This window comes from Falco punctatus, assembly GCF_963210335.1.
Source record: "Falco punctatus genome assembly, chromosome: 6".
NCBI classification, from domain to species: Eukaryota; Metazoa; Chordata; class Aves; order Falconiformes; family Falconidae; genus Falco; species Falco punctatus.
Window position 1 is genome coordinate 77,593,250 of NC_137585.1, and position 18,854 is coordinate 77,612,103.

Genomic DNA, 18,854 nt, shown 5'->3' on the forward strand with positions numbered 1-18,854 from the left:
CCCCATAGCCCCCATCAGCCCCACCTCCCTCCCCCCATAACCTTCCATAGCTCCCCTCAGTTCCCCCGTAGCCCCCCCACTTCCCAGTCCCCCCATATCCACCTGTAGCCCCCCCTCCTCTCAGCCCCCAATATCCCCCTTCTCCCAGTCCCTCATAGCCCCCCAATAGCGCCCACTCCTCCCAGCCCCCCATATCCCTCTCAATAGCCCCCTCTCCCAGCCCCTCATAGCCCCCCAATAGTCCCCCACAGCCCCTCATAGCCCCCCCCAATAGCCCCCCCAGTAGCTCCCCCCCGCTCCCAGCCCCTCATAGCCCCCCCAGTAGCCCCCCACTCCTCCCAGCCCCCCATAGCCCCCCCCAATAGCCCCCCCACTGCTCCCAGCCCTTCATAGCCCCCCAGCAGCCCCCCCCAGCCCCCTGTAGCCCCCCCACCTGGTCATCCACCAGCAGCTCCATGGGGCGCCCCCCCCACGCCAGCAGCACCAGCTCATTGGGCTGCCCGGGGGCAGCGTAGGAAAAGGGGGTGCCCAGGGCCGGGGCCCCCCCGGGGCGCAGCCAGAGGCAGGCGGAGAGCGCTCGCAGCGCCCGCCGCACTGTGCCCCGCGCCCGGGCGAACATGTAGTTGGTGCGGAGGGGGAAGGCCACGCGGAAGCCCCCCCGGTGGACCCCGGCACCTGGGGAACCCCCTGGCCATCAGCATGGGGCGCTCGTAGTGGGGTGGGGGCCACCGTGGGGGTCCCCAGTCACTCTGTCCCCTGGGGGTTCCGTCCTTCGGGGATGCCCTGGGCAGGGGGATCCCACCCTTGGGGGTCCCCAAGAGTCCCCCACCCCGTGGGTCCTACCCCTGAAGGTCCCCAACCTCTGTCCCCAAGTGTTCCCACCCCTGGGGGTCCCCAACCCTCTGTCCCCAGCCCTTGAGGGTCCCCAACCCCTGTCCCCAAGTGTCTCCAACCCTGGGGGTCCCCAACTCTCCGTACCCAGCCCCAGGGGGTCCCCAACCTCTGTCCCCAAGTGTCCCCATCCCTGGGGGTCCCACTCCTGAGGGTCCCCAACCCTGTGTCCCCAGCCCCGGGGGGTCCCCAACCTCTGTCCTCAAGTGTCCCCAATCCCGGGGGTCCCACTCCTGGGTGTCCACAGCCCACTGTCCGCAGCCCCGGGGGGTCCCCAACCTCTGTCCCCAAGTGTCTCCAACCCTGGGGGTCCCCAACCCTCTGTCCCCAGCCCTGGGGGGTCCCCAACCCTGGGGATCCCCAACCTTTGTCCCTACCCCGGGGGTCCCCGTACCTCCTGCTGTTCCCTCACCCTTGTGCTTGTCCTGGGGGTCCTTGACATCCTGGTGGTCCCTGAGGTCCCCGTGGTCCTCATGGTCCTCGTCTTCCTCATGGGCCTCATGGTCACCATGGTGATGGCTGTGGGCCCAGTGATGCTCCAGGTGGTTGCCATGGGGATGGCCATGCTTGCTGTGGTCACCGTGGTGGTTGCCATGGTTCCCATAGTGGTTGCCATGAAGATGGCTGTGGTGGTTGCCATGGTGATCCTCGAAATGGTTGCCAGGGAGGTTGCTGTGTTTGCTGTGGTCGCCGTGGTGGTTGCCATGGTTCCCGTAGTGGTTGCTATGGAGGATGCCGTGGTGGTTGCTGTGGTCACTGAGCTTGCTGTGGTTGCCGTGTTGATCGTGGGGATCACTGGGTTTGCCGTGGTCGCCATGGTGGTTGCTATGGTGGTCGCTATGGAGGATGCTGTGGGGCTTGGCGTGGGCACTGAGCTTGCTGTGGTCCCCGTGGTGACTGTGGTGGTTGCCATGCAGACCCTCATGGTGGTTGCTATGGAGGATGCCATGCAGGTTGCCATGGTCACCAGCCTTGCTGTGGTCACTGGGCTTGCTGTGGTCGCCATGGTGACCGTGGTGGTTGCCATGGTCACTGGGCTTGCTGTGGTCACCATGGTGATCGTGGTGGTTGCTGTGGTCACTGGGCTTGCTGTGGCCACCATGGTGACCGTGGTGGTTGCCATGGGGACTCTCATGGTGGTTGCCATGCTTCTCGTGGTCACCGTGATGGCCGTGGTGGTTGCCGTGATGGTTGCCGTGGTGGTCGCCATGGTCACCATGGTGGTTGCTGTGGTCGCCATGGTGGTTGCCGTGGTGGTCGCCATGGTCACCATGGTGGTTGCCGTGCTGGTCGCCGTGCTGGTTGCCATGCTTCAAATGGTGGTCGCTGTGGTGGCCGTGGTCGCCAAAGTGGTTGCCATGGTGGCTGTGGTGGTTGCCATGGGGATGGCTGCCGTTGCCATGGTGATGGAGCTGCAGCTCCAGGAGTCCAATCTTCTTCTGCAGCGCCTCCCGCAGCCCCGAGACATTCCGGCTCTGCTGGGGGGGGCGTCACCCCACGGCGCCCAAACCTGCCCCCCACCTCACCCCGCAGCCCCCCACCTCACCCCACAGATCTCTCATCTTAACCCACAGCCCCCCCAACTGCCCCTTCATCTTCCCCCATAGCCTCATCCTGCCCCCCAGCCCCCCCCAGTTACCCTCCAACCCCCCTTCCTGACCCCCAAGTGCCCCCATCCCCTCCCCCCACTTGCCCTTTGTGCCCCCCCTCCCTCCCCGGGTATATTTAGCCCAAGGGCAGCCCAGGAGCTGCCCATTAATCCCTCGCCCAGAATTAATCAGCACCAGGTTAATGAGGGCAACGAGGTGGGGGGTGGGGGGGGGTGGGGGGAGGGGAAGGGAAGACCCTGGCATCCGGGCACCCCCACTCCCCCACCGCCTCCCTGCTGCAAGGCCACCAGATGGTCCCCAAAGAGGATCAGGGGGTAAGCTGGGGGGGGTGGGGGGTGAGGGGGGGAGGGTGTGCACCCCGATGCGCCCCAGCACACACCCCCCCCCGCACCCCCTCCGCCTCTGGTGGGACCCGGACGTTTGGCCAGGGAGGTGTTGCACGAGGGAGGTGTTGCACGAGGGAGTGTTGCACGAGGGAGCGGTGCACGAGGGAGGTGTTGCACGAGGGAGGTGTTGCACGAGGGAGGTGTTGCACGAGGGAGGTGTTGCACGAGGGAGCGGTGCACGAGGGAGGTGTTGCACGAGGGAGGTGTTGCACGAGGGAGGTGTTGCACGAGGGAGCGGTGCACGAGGGAGGTGTTGCACGAGGGAGCGGTGCACGAGGGTGCTGCAGCCCTAGGAGCCGTGCACAAGGATGGTGCATCGCAGGGAGCAATGCACAAGGCCAGTGCAACACACAGAGCGATGCACAAGGCTGCTGCAGCATGAGGGGCGGTGCACGAGGGTGCTGCACCCCAGGGAGCAGTGAACGAGGATGGTGCAAGTTGTGTACCAGGATGATGCATCCCAGGGTGCCACACATGGGTGTGACACAGCACGAGGCACAAGGATGACGCACTAAAGGGACCAATGCCTAGGTGCACTGTGGCACGAGGACGGCGCAACGCGGGGAGCAATGCACGAAGATGGTGTAACACAAGGAGCGATACACGGGGGCCGTGCATCCCAGGGAGCGATGCAGAAGCGTGCCCCAACCAAGGTGCGTTGCACACGTGCATGCAAGCCCCTCCCCCCCTGCCGCCTCACCTGCAGCTGCTGCAGCCGCTGCCGCAAGCCCTGCAGCACCTGCTGCACCCCTTCCCCCTGCCCCCGCCAGGCCTCCTCGTGCGACGCCACCTCCTCGTGCGACGCCACCTCCTCGTGTGAGGCCTGGTGAGCCCGGGCCTGGCACCGGGCCAGCTTGGCTGCCAGCTCCCGCGCTGCCTCCCGCTGCTCCAATGCCGCCTCCCGCTGCTGCACCAGCGCCTCGCGAAGCCGCAGGATGGTGCGCCGTGCCCCTGCCAGCCCCTCGTAGGGGCCCTCGTGCAAACCGTCGTGCGACGCCTCGTGCGAGTCCTCATGTGAGGGGCCGGCGGAGCAGCCCGGCTCCATTTCAGGGGGGAGCGGGGTGCAGATGAAGCGGGGGAGGGGCTCAGGCCCCACCCCCCCCAGCAGCACCCCAAGGGTCAGCAGGATGAGCGCGTGGGGTGGCATGGTGGGGGCACACGTGTGTGCAAGGCAAGGGTGTGGGGCGGGGTGCGCGTGCAGCTCCAGGAAGGCCTCTGCAACGCAAGAAAGGATCCCTGTGCACACACGCGTGCAACATGAGTGCTCTGCCCCCCATGTGCATGTGATGCAACAGCTCTCCCCTTGCACACGTGTGTGATATGAGCTGCAGGCCTTTGCACATGAGCGTGCAATGCAGGGAGCAGCCCTGTGCACACACGTGCAATATGTGCAACAGCCGCTCGCACACGTGTGTGCAAGACATGCAGCTCCCTTGTGCACACAGACTCCTCCCGCCCTTTGCACGTGCACATGTGATGCATGTGTCACCCCCCCCTTGCACACTCAGGTGCAGCACAAGCACCTCCAGCCCTTGCACGTGTATGTGCCATGCATGCACACACTTGCACACATGTGACCCCCCCTCCCCTTGCACCTCCTTGGTGCAACAGAAGTGATGCCCTTGCATGTGTGTGTGCAAGACCCCCTCGCCCCCCCCCCCACTGGCTTCCCCTCACACACGTGTGTGCGACACGGGGCCCTCCTGCCCCCCACCTGAAATGTGTGTACCCCCCCCAGCCCCCTCCCTCATACCTGTGCACACGCGTGTGCGACGCCCCACAGCTGCTTGCGCGTTTGTTCCCGCGGCCACCCAGGCCGGGCCAGTGGTGATTAATGGTCTTACTGGGCTTTACTGGGAGGGCGGGGGGGGGAGGGGGGGATCAGAGCGGCTCAGGCAGGGGGAGGGGGGGATTTGGGGGGGGATGGGTGGCACAACTGCCCCTCCTCACCCCCACACTATGGCTATGGAGCAGCTCTGCCCCATAACTGCCCCCCCCCCCCAAGTTCCCTCAGTTGCCCCCCAACCTGCCCCATGGCCCCCCACCTGCCCCCCAGTCCAAACCAGCTGAGGATTCGCTGGTTCCCAGTAAAGCCCAGTTGCCCCCATTAGTCCAAACCAGCTGGAGGGGGGGGCAGTCCCCAGCACCCAGTACAAACCAGTCCCCCCAGTACAAACCAGTACACACCACATTATTCAAAGTAAAAGCCAGACCTGGAGTTTTTTTTTTTTAATGCCCCTCCCCCCCCTTGACCCTCCCCCACCCCCCCCTCCCCCATTCTGGGGGGGGTTTGTTCTTCCTCGGGACCCCCAAGTTTGGCACTGGGGGGGCTACATGGGGGCAGGGCCCCCCCTTGCTGGGTCTGGGGTAGGGGGGAGGGGAGCGGCCCCCATTTTGGCACCGGCTGGGGGGGCCCATTCGCCCTCCCCCCCAAAGTCACTGTAGAAAATGAGTGTTCGGGGGTGGGATCAGGCCCCTCCCCCCGCCGCCATGGAGGGGGCTGGGGGGGAGGGGCAGCAGGGGAGGCCCCCCCCCCCCCCCCCAAGTGGCTGCGATGGCTGGGGGAGGGGCTCCGGTACCCCCCCCCCCGGGTCAGTTCTCGATGGGGGCTGGAAAAGGTGGGGGGGGTGTCAGGTACCCCCAGCTCCAACCCCCTCCTGAGCACCCCCAACCCCCAGCTCTGCCTCTTTGACCCCCCAGGACCCCCCAACCCCCCCCCCATCTGCCCCATAGCACCCCTCAGACCCCCCATCTGCCCCTGTGACACCCCCCCAGCCCCCCTGGATCTGCCCCATGGGACAGCCAACCCCCCTTACCTGCCCCATAGCCCCCCCCCCATCTGCTCCTTTGCTCCCTCAGCATCCCCACCCACCCTCACCTGCCCCATAACCCCCCAGCCCCCCCATCTGCCCCTCCGCACCCTTCAGCCCCCCCCAAAATGTGCCACATGACCCCCACCCCCCAGCTCTGCCCCCTGGGACCACCCAACCCCCCTTATCTGCCCCTTTGCACCTCCCAGCCCCCCAGCTCTGCCCCCCACTCACGGGCCGTGGGGCGCTCGGGCTCGGGGGGGGCCCGGGGGGGCTCCAGGGCAGGGGAGACGGTGAAGCGGGTGCCACGTCGGGGGTCCCCACCCAGGGGGGGGCCGGGGGGGTCCCGCTCCTCCTCCCACTCAAAGACCCCTCCTGTGGGGTGCCGGGGGTCAGGATCCCCCCCCCCCCCCAATGCCCAGGACACCCCTGTTATGGGGAAGAGACACACAACCCCCAGGACCCCCTTCTGTTGGGCATGGACCCCCCCCGCCCCAAAGGCTCCCGTGATGTGGGGCAGAGATCCCCCTGCCGCGGCTCCAGAGCATCCCCTTGACCCAGGGCCCCCTCGCTATGGGGCAGTGGCCCCCACCCGGGGCAGGGCCTCCCCCCAAGACCCCCGACCCCCCGCTACAGGGCAGGGACACTCCCCACCCCCAGTGCTCAGGGCCCACCTATACGGGGCTGAGCCCCGCTGTGGGCCCAGTTCCCCCCGCCGTGGGGCAGGACACTCCCCCCCGGGTTCTCCCCGCGGCGGCAGTACCCACCGACTCCGTCAGGCGGCGCGAAAGCGTCGGGCTCCGCCCCCTCCCTCTCGGCGGCGCTCTGGCAGCTCAACTCGTTGGTAGGCGTCTCCTACGCGAGGTGGGGGGCGGAGCCTGTCATCGCCCCGCCCCTCCGCCCCACCCTCCCCTCCCCTGTGGGCGGGGCTTCCCGCGCCCCGCCAGCATATCAGCGCCGTCCCCGCCCACCTGGTCAAAGAGGTAGATGGTGACGTCATCGAAGAAGGACACCATCTTGCGCTTCCGCGCCAGCGCCGCTTCCGCTTCAGCCGCGGCCCTCGGCGACTTGAGGAGGCCCCGGAGGCCGCGCCCGTCCCAGCGGGTCACCACCACCGGCACCGCCGGCTCCGCGGCGCCGCCCCCGCCCGCCGCCTCGGCTCCCTCGGCCTCGGCCTCTTCTTCCTCTTCCTCGTCCTCCTCCTCCTCCTCCTCCTCCTCCGGCGGCCCCCGCGCCTCCGCCGCCTCCCAGCGCGGGGCTCGCGGGCCGCGCCGGGGGAAGGGCCGCAGGGCCAGGGGCGGCAGCGGGAGAGAGAGGCGGGAGGCCTTCGCTGGGGTGGGGCAGAGGCCGTGGGGAAGGGGAGAGGGCAGCGGGGCGGGGTTGGGGGGTGGGGCGGGTGTGTGGGGCAGGTTAGGGGACAGTGGGGCAAGGTTGGGGGCGATAGAGGGGGTGGGAGGGGAGGTTGGGGGCGGAGAGGGGCCGTGGGGCGGGTCAGGGGTTAGTGGGAGGTCGGGGGTGGGGTTATAGGGCAGGTTGGGGGGGTTAGAGGGGGGCGTGGGGCAGGTTTAGGCGGTTTGGGGGTGCAGGAGGGCAGGTTGAGGGGCAGAGCAGGGCAATGGGGCAGGTTAGGGGGCAGTGCCGTGATGTTGGGGGGTAGAGAAGGGCCGTGGGGCGGGTTAGAGGGCAGCGGGGGTGGTTGGAGGGTTAGAGGGGGCAGAGAAAAGGGACAAAAAGTCAAAAGGGGGGGACAAGGAGGCGCCCCCTTCCCACAATGCACCACCCCAGAAGACCCCCCACCTCCTGCCCCCAAAAGCCCCTTGTTGCCCCCCTCTTCCCAGCCTCATTCCTCACCCACCTCGGATGTCGGCGCTGCTGGGGGTGGGCGTGGGGACGGGGACGTCGGTGGCGCCGCCGCCGTGGCCGTTGTCCCCCACCCGCCCTCTGCTGGCCCCCCCCTGCGCCAGGGCCTCGGGGTGCTCGTCCTGTCCCCGGGGTGCCAGCAGATTTCGGGTGACGTCCTCGCGTAGGGTGACCTGCAGTTGCTCCTGGCACACCTGCACCACGAACCCCCCTTCGGCAGTGGCCCCGGGGACGTCCCCGTCCCTGTCCCCCTGCCCGCGATGGGACACCTGTGTCCCCGGGGTCACCACCACCTTGGTGGTGCCACTGCCACCGGCCCCTGCTGCGGGTGATGGGGATGTCTCTGTCTCGTAGCCGCTGTCCCCTGGGCGCTGTCCCGGCGAGGGTGGCGACACCCTTGGGGCTGGGGACACCTTGGGAGGTTCTTTTGGGGATGGCCCCCCTGGAAGTTTCGCTGGGGACCCTCTTGGGGATCTCCTCTGGGGACCCTGTGGAGACATCTCTTGGCATTTCTTTGGGGATGCCTTTGGGGTCATCATCTCTTGACACCTCCTTGGGGACGCCTTTGGGGACATCTCTTGGAGTCTCCTTGGGGAACCCCTTGAGGACATCTCTTGGCGTCTCCTTGGGGACATCTCTTGGCATCTCTTCGGGGCTGCCTTTGGGGTCATCTCTTGGCATCTCTTTGGGGACATCTCTTGGAGTCTCCTTGGGGAACCCCTTGAGGCTCTCTCTTGACATCTCCTTGGGGATGCCTTCGGAGACCTGGGTGGACCCTTCCCTGGGGACCCCTTTGGGGACCGGGCTGGGGACCCTGTTGGGGACTTTGAGCACCTCCTTGGGGACCCCTTGGGCACCTTCTCCAAGGACGCCTTTGGGGACATCTCTGGGCATCTCCTCAGAGACCCTTTTGGGGACCTCTTGGGACACTTCTCTGGGGACCTCCTGGGACATCTTTTTGGGTCCCCTTCTGGGCACTGCCCTGAGGATGTCATCGGGCAGTTCGGGGGGGGCATCCCTGGGGATGTCTCTTGGCACCTCTCTGGGGACCCTGACAGGGACGTCTCTTGGCATCTCTTTGGGGGCTTCTCTTGGCACCTCTCTGGAGACCCTGCTGTGGACCCCTTTGGGGACATCTCTGGGGACATCCCTTGGCACCTCTCTGGGGATCCCTTTGGGGACATCTCTGGAGACCCCTTTGGGGATGTCCCTTGGCACCTCCCTGTGCCCCCCCTTGGGCCGCCACCTTGGGTGTCCCCGCCTGGCCAGGGGATGACCGTGGGGGGGTCCCCGAGAACCCCGGGTACCAGGGCCACCTTCTCCTCGGGACCCTCGGCCAGTGCGGCCAGCGGTGGCACAGCCACGGCCACGAGGATGCCGGTGCCTGGGAAGGGAGACCCTGGTGGGGGTCCCCAAGGACCCCCCCGGGGAAAATCCTCCCTCAGGGATGTCCCTGGTGCCCCAGGCGTCGTCCCTTGTATCCACAGGGATGTCCCTGGTGCGCCGGGTGCTGTCACATCTGTCCAACGTGACCACGGGGAGGTCCCTTGTGCCCCTGGCACTGTCATGTCTGTCCAAGGGGGCGTCCCTTGTGATGAAGGCAGCATCTCTTGTGACAAAGGGGATGTCCCTTGTGCCCCAGGTGCCATCTCTGGTGGGGTAGGTGACATCTCTTGGGTCCATGGGGACACCTCTGGTGTCACAGGGGATGTCCCGTGTCCCCCAGGCACTGTCTCTCGTGCCAAAGGTGACATTTCGTATGCCCAAGGGGATGACCCTTGTTCCCTGGGTAACATCTCTTGCGTAGGTGCCATCTCTTGTGCCCATGGGGATGTCTCTGCTGCCAAAGGGGACATCCCTTGTGCCGAAGGTGCCATCTCTTGACCCCATGAGGCCATCTCTGCTGCCAAAGGGGATGTCCCTTGTGTGCTGGGCACTGCCTCTCCTCTCAAAGATGTTTCTTGTCCCCACGGGGACGTCTCCAGTGCCAAAGGGGACCTCTCTGATGCCAAAGGTGCCACCTCTCCCATCAGCGGTGGCCTTTCTTGTCCCCATGGGGGCATCTCTGGTGCCAGAGGGGACGTCCCTTGTGTCCCAGGCACTGTTTCTGGTGTCAAAGGTGACATTCCTTGTCCCCACGGGACCATCTGGGGTGCTGAAGGGGATTGTGTCCCAGGTGCCACCTCTCTGGTCAATGGTGGCCTCTCTTGGCCCCACGGGGCCATCTCCAGTGCTAAAGGGGACGTCCCTTGCATCAACGGTGGCCTCTCTTGTGTCAACGATGACATGTCTTGTCCCCATGAGGCCACCTCCGATGCCAAAGGGGATGTCCCTTGTGCCCCAGGTGCCACCTGTCTGGTCAGCGGTGGTCTCTCTTGGCCCCATGGAGCCATCTCCAGTGCCAAAGGGGATGTCCCTTGTGCCAACAGTGGCCTCTCTTGAGTCAACAAAGACCTCTGTTGTCCCCATGGGGCCACATCCAATTCCAAAGGGGGTGTCCCTTGTGTCCCAGGTGCCACCTCTCTTGTCAATGGTGGCCTCTCTTGCATCAACAAAGACCTTTGTTGTCCCCACAGGGCCATCTCCAATGCCAAAGGGGATGTCCCTTGCATCAATGGTGGCCTCTCTTGTCCCTGAGGGGCCACCTGTAGTTCCAAAGGGGATGTCCCTTGTGAACCAGGTGCCACCTCTCTTGTCAGTGGTGGCCTCTCTTGCATCAACAAAGACCTTTCTTGGCCCCACGGGGCCATCTCCAATGCCAAAGGGGATGTCCCTTGTGCCAGCGGTGGCCCCTCTTGCATCGACGAAGACCGCTCTTGTCCCCATGGGGCCACCTTCAGTTCCAAAGGGGACATCCCTTGCGCCCCAGGTGCCACCTCTTTGGTCATCGCCATCCCCTCTTGTCCCCACAGTGCCACCTCGTCTTGCCCCACTGCCGCCCCCTGCCCCTCTGCCCCCCAAAGCCCGGGGTGACCAGCGGTCTCGGTGGCTTCAGTGGCCTCAGTGGCTGCGGGACACTCCACCAGGGACCCCCTCTCCGCCCGCAGGGATGAGTCGTCCCCGGCGCTGTCACAGCGGGGGCGCAGGGGGGCCCCCCGCTCCCGCCACCCCCGCACCACATCGGCACGGGCCAGGGCGCAGGTACAGGGGGGTGGGGGGGTGTCCCCATCCTCTCCCTCCTCGTCCCCCCGGCAGAGGGGACAAGCCAAGGGGCGCCGGGGGCTGCTCCCCCCACTTCCAGCCGTGCTCCCTGCCGAGCTGCGCTCCCCCCACCCTTCCCCAGCTCCCCCCATCAGTGCCGTCTCCTGCACCCCGCGAAAGGGGTTGAGCCCCCCCCGACGGCTAGGGACAGCGGGGGGGGCCATGGCCTCACCGGTGTCCCCCCCACCTTCGTGTTCCTCCAGGCGGATGTAGTACTCGCTGGTCCCCGAGGGGCTGCGGGCACCCAACACCGGCAGCACCCCGGGGGTCCCCAAGGTACTGGGGCGGTTTTGAGGTGGGGGTCCCCCACCAGAGCGGCCCCCCCGGGCGCGTTCCCAAAGACACTCGAAAGCCAGACGTCCCCGGCTGCTCTGGGTGACGGTGAGGACGTCCTCGGGATCGGGGCCAGGGAAGGTGTCGAGGAGGGGGAAGGCGGAGGGAGGGCGAGGGGGGGGGGCTGGCGCCGGGGACCCCCCCTGGGGACCCCGCAGGAGGGTGCTCAGCCGGCGGTGCAGCTCTTCCAGCGATGGGCGCTGGGGGGGCGGGCGCCAGCAGGACTGCAGCACCCCGAACCTGCGGGTGGCACCCACCCCCCACGGTGGGTGTTGGCGGGCAGGGGGCACTCACGGGGACACCCCCCAGGGATGCGGAGACAGGGACACCCCGGGGACGGGGATGGCGGGTGTGTGTGTGTGTGTGTTTGTGACAGGGGCACCCCGGGGATGGAGGTGGGGGGTGGGGGGTGGGGGGGTGTGACGGGGACACCCCGGGGACAGAGATGATGGTGGTGGGGAGGTGATGGGGACACCCCGGGGACAGGGATGGCAGGGGCAGGAGGTGACAGGGACACCCCAGGGATGGAGATGGCGGGGGGGTGTGTGACAGGGACACCCCAGGGACGGGGATTTGGGGGTGGGGGGAGGTGACAGGGTCACGACAGGGATGGAAATGGGGGGGGGGGGGGTGAGGTGACAGGGACACGCCAGGGGCAGGGATGTGTGTGTGTGTCAGGGACACCCCAGGGAAGGGGATGGCATGGTGGGAGGGGACAGGGAAAGTGACAGGGACACCCTGGGGATGGGACACCCAAGGGATGGGGATGGCATAGGGGGGATAGGACAGGACAGTGACAGGGACACACACCCCAAGGACGGGGACAGCCCAGGGACGGGGGTGGCATGGGGTGGGGGATGACAACAGAACAGTGGCAGGGACACCCAAGGGATGGGCACCTACCCCCCCGGGGGGACAGGGACAGATGGGAGGACACAGCCGGTGGGTGGATGTATTGGGGGGTCCCTGTACCCCCCCCCCCCATGTCCCCCTGTCCCCCCCACCATGTCCCCCTGTCCCCCCCCACTCACCAGCTGTCAGCGTGGGGCAGGCGGAGCCGGGGGCGGCCAAGAGCCAGGGGACGTCGGCGCATCAGGCGGCCGAGGAGCTCCTGGTCCGAGAGGTGCTGGTAGGGCTGGACCCCCAGCTCAAACAGCTCCCACAGCGTCACCCCCAGCGACCTGACGGGGACACCGTGACACCCTCCTTGTCACCACAGACGCCACCACCCAAGGACTGTCGTGCCGGATACAGTGGCATTGTGACACCATGATGCCAGGTGTGGTGGCGTCACGACACAGTGAGGCTTGTCACCCTAACGCTAGCGACTGTCATGCGGGGTGACAACACCATGATGCTTGTCACTGTCACACCAGGGGCCATCATGCCGGGTATTGTGGCATCACAACACCGTGACCACTTGTCACCGCCACACCAGGGACCACCGTGGCATCACAACGCCGTGACGCCGTTGGGCTGAATGCTGTCACGTCTGGCATCACAACAATGTCCCGCCTGGGCACCATGCAGCCATTGCCGGTACAACAGGTCGTGGTGACATCAGGACAGTGCCACACTGTCACAGGTGGGTGCTGCAGCACCCCAACGCTGTCACACCCCAACACTGTGACACCATGACACCCCAAAAGGTGACATCAGGACCCAGTCACACCCGGGCACTGCAACCCCATGCCCCCACTGGGACAACCTGGCACCAGGGTGGGTGATGCTGCCACACCACACCACTGGGATGGGGGTGTCCCCAATGTCCTTGATGTCCCCTGGTGTCCCCCATGCCCTGGTATCCCCCGTGTCCCCAACTCACCAGACGTTGCTCTCTTTGCTCTGCTCTGCCACCGCAAGGGTCCCCTGGGTCTCTGCCAGCAGCTCGGGGGCCACCCAGCGCAGGGGGACCCACAGCCGCTCAGGGGTCACGTAGTAGTCCTCCTGGGGGGAGGGTGTCACCCATTGTCCCCAACCCTGGCCCCAGACTGGCCCTACCCATCCCAGCAGGTCCCAGTTCTGTTCCCCAGCTGGTCCTGAGGCTCCTGGCCCTGTGCTGGTGGGTCCCTGTCCCCACCGTGTTCCCAGCATGTTCCCAGGCCCCTGGGTCTGTCCTGGTGGGTCCCTGGCTTTGTCACCCCATCCTGGCTGGTCCTTCTGTCCCCATCCCCATGTCCTGCCATCCCTGTCCCCATCCTCACATCCCTCTGCCCTGGCTGGTCCCCATCCTGGTCATCCCTGTGTCCCTTGTCCCCATCCCTGTCCCCATCCCGGTCATCCCTGTGTCTCCATCCCAACTGGCCCCTGTTCCTGTGTGTCCCCCTCTTGGATTGTCCCCATCCTGGTCGTCCCCTTCCTGGTCATCCCCATGTCCTCCCATCCCTGTCCCCATCCCAGCTGGTGCCCATCCCTGCATCCCTCTGCCCTGGCTGGTCCCCATCCTGGTCACCCCTATGTCCTCATCCCTGTGTCTCCCCATCCCTGCCCCCACCCCAGTCACCCCTGTGTCCCCCCCACCCCTGTCCCCTCCCAGCCGTGTCCCCATGGGTGCCACCCACCCGGTAGTTGCTGTGGGCCAGCCCGTAGTCCCCCAGCCGCACCGTCAGCTCCGAGGTCAGCAGGCAGTTGCGGAGGGCCAGGTCGCTGCGGGACCCGCTCAGCCCCCAGGCCCGGGGGGCACCCAGGCGTTTGGGGGGACCCCCACCCCAAGGGGGACCCGGGCATTCAGGGAGACCCCACCCCAAGGGGAACCCAGGCATGTTTGTGGGGGACCCCATCCCAGGGGACACTCAGGCATCTGAGGGGCACCCAGGTGTCTGGGGGGACCTGGGCGTTCGGGGGGACCCCCACCCCAAGGGGGACCTAGGCGTTCGGAGGGACCCCCACCCCGGGGGGGACCCGGGTGTTGGGGGGGGACCCAGGCATTTTGGGGTCACCCAGGTGTCTGGGGGAGACCCCCACCCCAAGGGGGACCCCAGGAGTACCTGTGGACGTAGCCGTGGCGGTGAAGGTGCCGCAGCCCCAGGGTCACCTCGAGCGCCAACCGCTGCAGCGTGGCCACGTCGCGGGGGGGCAGCTCTGGCGTACCCCCCCCAGCCCCCCGCTGTGCCCGCAGGTACCGCTTCAGGTCCCCCTGCCAGAGGTTGATGGGGTCACGGGCAGGGACGGACAGACACGCGACCACACACGACCAGGGTGGTCATGGGACACGGGGTGGTGCGGGGGGCAGGGGGGGGCAGGGGGCAGAACCCCTTGTGCACCCCCCGCCGTGCAAATGCTCATGCCCAACGCTCCTGTGCATCCCCCCTTTGTGCAAACCCCACGTGCAAAAAGCTGTGCAGCCCCTCCCTGTGCAACCCCCCCCTGCAACCCTCCCCATGCAGACCCCCTTGTGCCAACTCCCCCGTGCAACCCCCCCCCCGTACACCCCCCCCCCCCGTGCAACACCTCCCCCCGTGCAACACCCCCACCCCCACCACGCGACCGCTTACCAGCTGGCAGTACTCCATGACCAGTAGCAGTGGCCCGCTCTCCCCGCACAGCCCCAGGCACTGCAGCAGGTTGGGGTGCTGGAGGCTCCTGCAAAGCATTGGGGGGCGTGTATGCGCTCCCATCCCCCCCCGCTCCAGCCCCCCCCAACCCCTCAGACGCCGGGGTTACCCCTCCCCCCTCCCCAGTACCGGTAGGGTTGAGCTTCATCCAAGAAGCGTCGCTGCTCAGGGGCTCCGGCACCAGCTCGAAGCTCCTTCACCACCACCTGCGCTGGGCTGGCGTCCCCCAACAGCTCCCCCAGGATCACCTGAGGGGGGGGCAAGAAGTTTTGGGGTTCAGGGGAGTGACCCCCCTGTTAAATCCCCCCTCCGCCCTGCCCAGACCCCTCCCTCACCTTCCCGAACCAGCCAGTGCCAATCTCCTGGAGGTAGCTCAGATGCTGCCGGCTCAAGCTTGGGGGCTTCGATGGGTCTAGAATTAGGGGTGCAAGGGTTTTTTTTTTTGGGGGGGGGGTGCAGTGGGGCTCCCACAGGGACCTTATCGGTGCCCTGGAGCCATCAGCCCCCCCCCCCCCATTTGGGGCAGAACCCATTAAGGGGTCCCAATAATACCCCAAGATGGGGCAGGGTATACTGGGGGGGCTCAGCCCCCTCTGATGAGCAGTTTGGGGGGGGGACATCCACCCCCTGTCTCAGCTGCTGGCATCTCAGCGCCACTGCATGTCACCACTTTGATCAGCAACTGGTGACATTTCTGGGGCATCGACACCTGCCCCAGTTTAATTACCCCAGGGTGGGGCCCCCCTAAATTCTGGGTGCCCTCACAATACTGGGTGCTCCCCGCCCCAAATGCTGGTACCCCAGATACTTCAAAAAGAATCCAAGGGTGACAAGGAGCTTGTGAGGGGTCACTCGGTACTGGGGGGGACACCTAGAGCATCCACAGGATCCCCCCAATCTGTTGGGTGACCTAGAACCTCCTTTGAGCCACCTTGAAGCGCCTGCTGGGTGATCTAGAACACCCGTAGGGCCCCCCCAGTGCCTGTGGGGTGCCTCTGAGCACCTAGAGGCCTCCCCTAAACCACTGGGTGACCCAGAGGATTCCCCCCAAGCCCTTGGGTGACCTAGAACCCTCTTTCACTCCCCCCAAACCACATGCTGGGTGACCTAGAACACCCATAGCCCACCCCCAGTGCCTGTGGGGTGCCTCTGAGCCCCTAGAGGGCCCCCATGAACCATTGGGTGACCAAGCCATTGGGTGACCCACAGAATCCCCCCAAGCCCTTGGGTGATCTAGAACCCCCTTTCAACCTCCCAAAACCACCCGCTGGGTGACCTAGAACACCCATAGCCCCCCCCCCCCCCCCCCCCAGTGCCTGTGGGGTGTCTCTGAGCACCCATGAGGTCCCCTAAACCATTGGGTCACCCAGAGGATCCCCCCAAGCCATTGGGTGACCTAGAACCCACTTTCACACACCCCCCAAACCACACACTGAGTGACCTAGAACCCCTCTTTGACCCCCTCAAGAGCCCAAGAGCCAATCCATGGAGTCCCTCTCCCCACCACCTCCCCCACGCCCCAGCCCCCCTTACCGGTGGGGGGGGGTGGGGGGGTGGGCCCCCCTACCTCCCCCAAGGGTAGGACGTAGACATCGGGCAGGGATGGGGAGGATGAGGTCTCCTCCGCTGGCGGTGTGAACTCCCCGGAGTCCTCCTCCCCCTCGGGGTTCTCGAACTCCTGTGTCCCCCCGGGTGGGTGGGTGCAAGGGGGCGTCAAAGAGTATCAAGGGGTGGCCCTCCCCCACCCCCCAGCATGCTGGAGGGGGGACAGCACCCCTCACCTTGAAGCCCACGTCGCCCCGTTTGCAGCACAGGCAGGTGAGGAGGAGGAGGACGAAGGCCACCAGCCCAGAGCAGGAGATGAGCACCACGGCGTAAGGGGGGGGCAGCAGCCCCCGCCCGGGGGGCAGGCTCCCTGGGGGGGTGGAGGGAGGAGAAGCCATTTTGGGGGGTCTCCAAGGTAGTGGGGTGCACCCCGGGACTGGGGGGAGGAAGATTGGGGGGGTGGGGCCCGGGGGTGATGGGGGGCACGGGGGGGGGCATGGGATGTATCTGGGGGGGCCCCATGGGGCTGTGGGTGGTGGTTGGAGGGTGCACCAGGCAGGAGGGTCCCACGGGGGTGATATGGGGTCCCGGTGGTGGGCACCCTGGCTGGGGGGGGAGCGGGGCAGCTGAAGGGGGACCCATGGGGGTGGGGGGGCAGTTCGGTGTAATTTTGGGGGTCCCATGGGGCTGGGGGGGTCCTGCCTGGGGAGAGTCCCATGGGGGGTGTCTCAGAGAGGGGGATGTCCCCAGGGGTGGGGGGTCGCATCAGCCATTTCCATCTAGCTGAGCCCGTGGGGACAGGTGTTTAGCACCCACCGCCCCCACCCCACCCCACCCCCCGCCCCTCAGGGGCCCAGTTCCGCCCCAGGGACACGATGGAGGGGTATGGATGCCCGGGTTCCCTCCCCCCTTTCCTTTCCCAGCCGGGTAATGGAGGAGGGAGGGTGATGGGGGGAGGGACAACAAGGGGGCTGGGGACAACGGGGGACAGGGGACGGGGACAATGGGGGGACAGGGACAATGGGGGGGTAGGGGATGGGGACACAACAGGGGACAGAGGTATGGGGGGCACGGGAGGGGTATACAGGGGATGGGGACAACGGGAGGCTGGGGACAATGGGGGGATGAAGGGATGGGGCGGGGGGGGGGCGGGGAAGCCGAGGGGCTGGGGACAACAGAGTGCTGGGGATGGGGGGGCACAAGAGATGGGGACAAGGCGGGGGGACAAGGGAGGATGATGGGGACAACAGAAGGCTGGGGACAAGGCGGGGGGGACCGGAGGGAAGGGGTTGAGGGCTGGGGATCAGGGAGGGGGGGTGGGGGGCAGGACAGAGAGACGGAGGGATAGACCGAGGGATAGACGGATGTGGGGATGGAGGGATGCGGGGAGTGATGGACAGAGGGGCACAGGCAAGGGATGCAAGATGGGGACAGATGGACACAGGGATGGACACACGCACGGATGAGATGGATGAATGATGTGGGGACAGATGGACACGGGACTGGCTGGCTGGACAGATGGATGTGGGGCTGGATGGACGGGTGGATGGACAGGCAGACGTGGAGATGGATGATGTGGGGCTGGCTGGCTGGATAAATGTACAGGCAGACGTGGAGATGGATGATGTGGGGCTGGATGGACAGACGGACAGACAGCCATGGGGCTGGATGGACAGATGGATGGCCATAGGGCTGGCTGGCTGGACAGACGGAGGGACATGGGGATGGTCAGTGTGGGGCTGGATGGACAGACAGCCATGGGGATGGACAGACAGATGGACAGATGGCTGGCCATAGGGATGGATGGATGGATGGGTGGATGAATGGATGGCCAGGCACCCATGGGGCTGGCTGGATGGTGGGGGGGCAGTTGGGGGGGCAGGACTCACCGCGGGCCGGGGGGGCCCCCAGGACACCGTGGGGCCCAAGCGAGGCCATGGCAGCGGCGGCAGCGGCCGGCAGCAGGAGGGGGGGGGGCCCTGGCCACCGCATCCCGGCCCCCACTAGGGCCCTAACGGGGTGTGGGCGGGGGGGGGGGCAGCTGAGGGGAGGGCGGCCCGGCCCGGGGGAGGGCAGCCCATGCCATCCTGGGTTTGGGGGGGGAGGATGGCTAGAAGGGGGGGGGGCAATAAGGGGGTCGGGGGATAGAGGGGGGGCTGTAGAGGGGGTCGGGGGACAATGGCGAGGCTAGAGGAGGGGGTGGGGGGGGCAGAAGGGAGGATGGGAGACAATGGGGGCAGTAAATGGGGTGGGGGGGACAGCAGGGGGTGGGGGGGGAGCAGAAGGGATGGGAGAGGCAGTAAATGGGCTGGGAGGATAGCAGGGGGGCGGGGGGGGCAATTGGAGGGTGCCGAGGGGGCAGCAGCGGGCCCGGGGGGGGGTCAGGGCGGCGGAGGCGGCCGAGGAGCCGCCGGCGCGGCCGTGCGGGAGCGCTGCTGCCCCCCCCCGCCCCCCCCGGCCCCGCCCCGCCGGCCGCCGCCTCCCATTGGTCGCCGGGGCTGTCTGTCAGGGCAGGGGCCGCCCTCCCGGCGCGGGGCGGGGCGCGAGATGCAGGGGGTTGCCATGGCGACGGGGCTGGGTACCACGGGGGGTGGGGCGGGGGGGCGAGGGGGGAGACGGGGGACGGGGCGACAGAGAGGGGACGCGGGGGGGAGCGAGGAGGTG

At 67.0% G+C, this 18,854-nt stretch overlaps 1 protein-coding gene and 2 long non-coding RNA genes across 9 annotated transcripts; 2 read left to right on the forward strand and 1 right to left on the reverse strand.

Moving 5' to 3' along the window:
* The first annotated feature begins 2,842 nt into the window (after window positions 1-2,842).
* Window positions 2,843-3,579, forward strand: LOC308065681. The gene is made up of 3 exons (XR_013928881.1): window positions 2,843-2,933; window positions 3,044-3,074; window positions 3,154-3,579. It is a non-coding gene; the product is annotated as an uncharacterized lncRNA (long non-coding RNA).
* A 265-nt stretch (window positions 3,580-3,844) lies between these two features.
* On the reverse strand, window positions 3,845-18,183 carry LOC308065659 (uncharacterized protein; the record flags this gene model as incomplete). Of its 5 annotated transcripts, XM_080391822.1 has the most annotated exons (16): window positions 3,845-4,102; window positions 4,641-4,740; window positions 5,932-6,072; window positions 6,465-6,552; window positions 6,669-7,027; window positions 7,553-11,331; window positions 12,123-12,272; window positions 12,917-13,038; window positions 13,653-13,737; window positions 14,079-14,227; window positions 14,586-14,673; window positions 14,775-14,893; window positions 14,981-15,057; window positions 16,179-16,323; window positions 16,427-16,560; window positions 18,080-18,183. In XM_080391822.1, 16 exons carry the CDS (start codon window positions 18,180-18,182, stop codon window positions 3,973-3,975), a joined length of 5,769 nt encoding a protein of 1,922 aa, XP_080247948.1. In that variant the 3' UTR covers window positions 3,845-3,972. The 5 variants fall into 5 exon arrangements, with proteins under 5 accessions (XP_080247948.1, XP_080247946.1, XP_080247947.1 ...); XM_080391820.1 differs by lacking the exon at window positions 18,080-18,183 and having other exon boundaries at window positions 16,427-16,873; XM_080391821.1 differs by lacking the exons at window positions 5,932-6,072; window positions 18,080-18,183 and having other exon boundaries at window positions 16,427-16,873.
* On the forward strand, window positions 10,619-16,519 carry LOC308065679. Of its 3 annotated transcripts, none has more exons than XR_013928878.1 (4): window positions 10,619-10,698; window positions 10,962-11,139; window positions 12,257-12,676; window positions 16,455-16,519. It is a non-coding gene; the product is annotated as an uncharacterized lncRNA (long non-coding RNA). The 3 variants fall into 3 exon arrangements; XR_013928880.1 differs by lacking the exon at window positions 16,455-16,519 and having other exon boundaries at window positions 12,257-12,370; window positions 12,468-12,915; XR_013928879.1 differs by lacking the exon at window positions 16,455-16,519 and having other exon boundaries at window positions 12,257-12,915.
* Window positions 18,184-18,854: the final 671 nt, after the last annotated feature.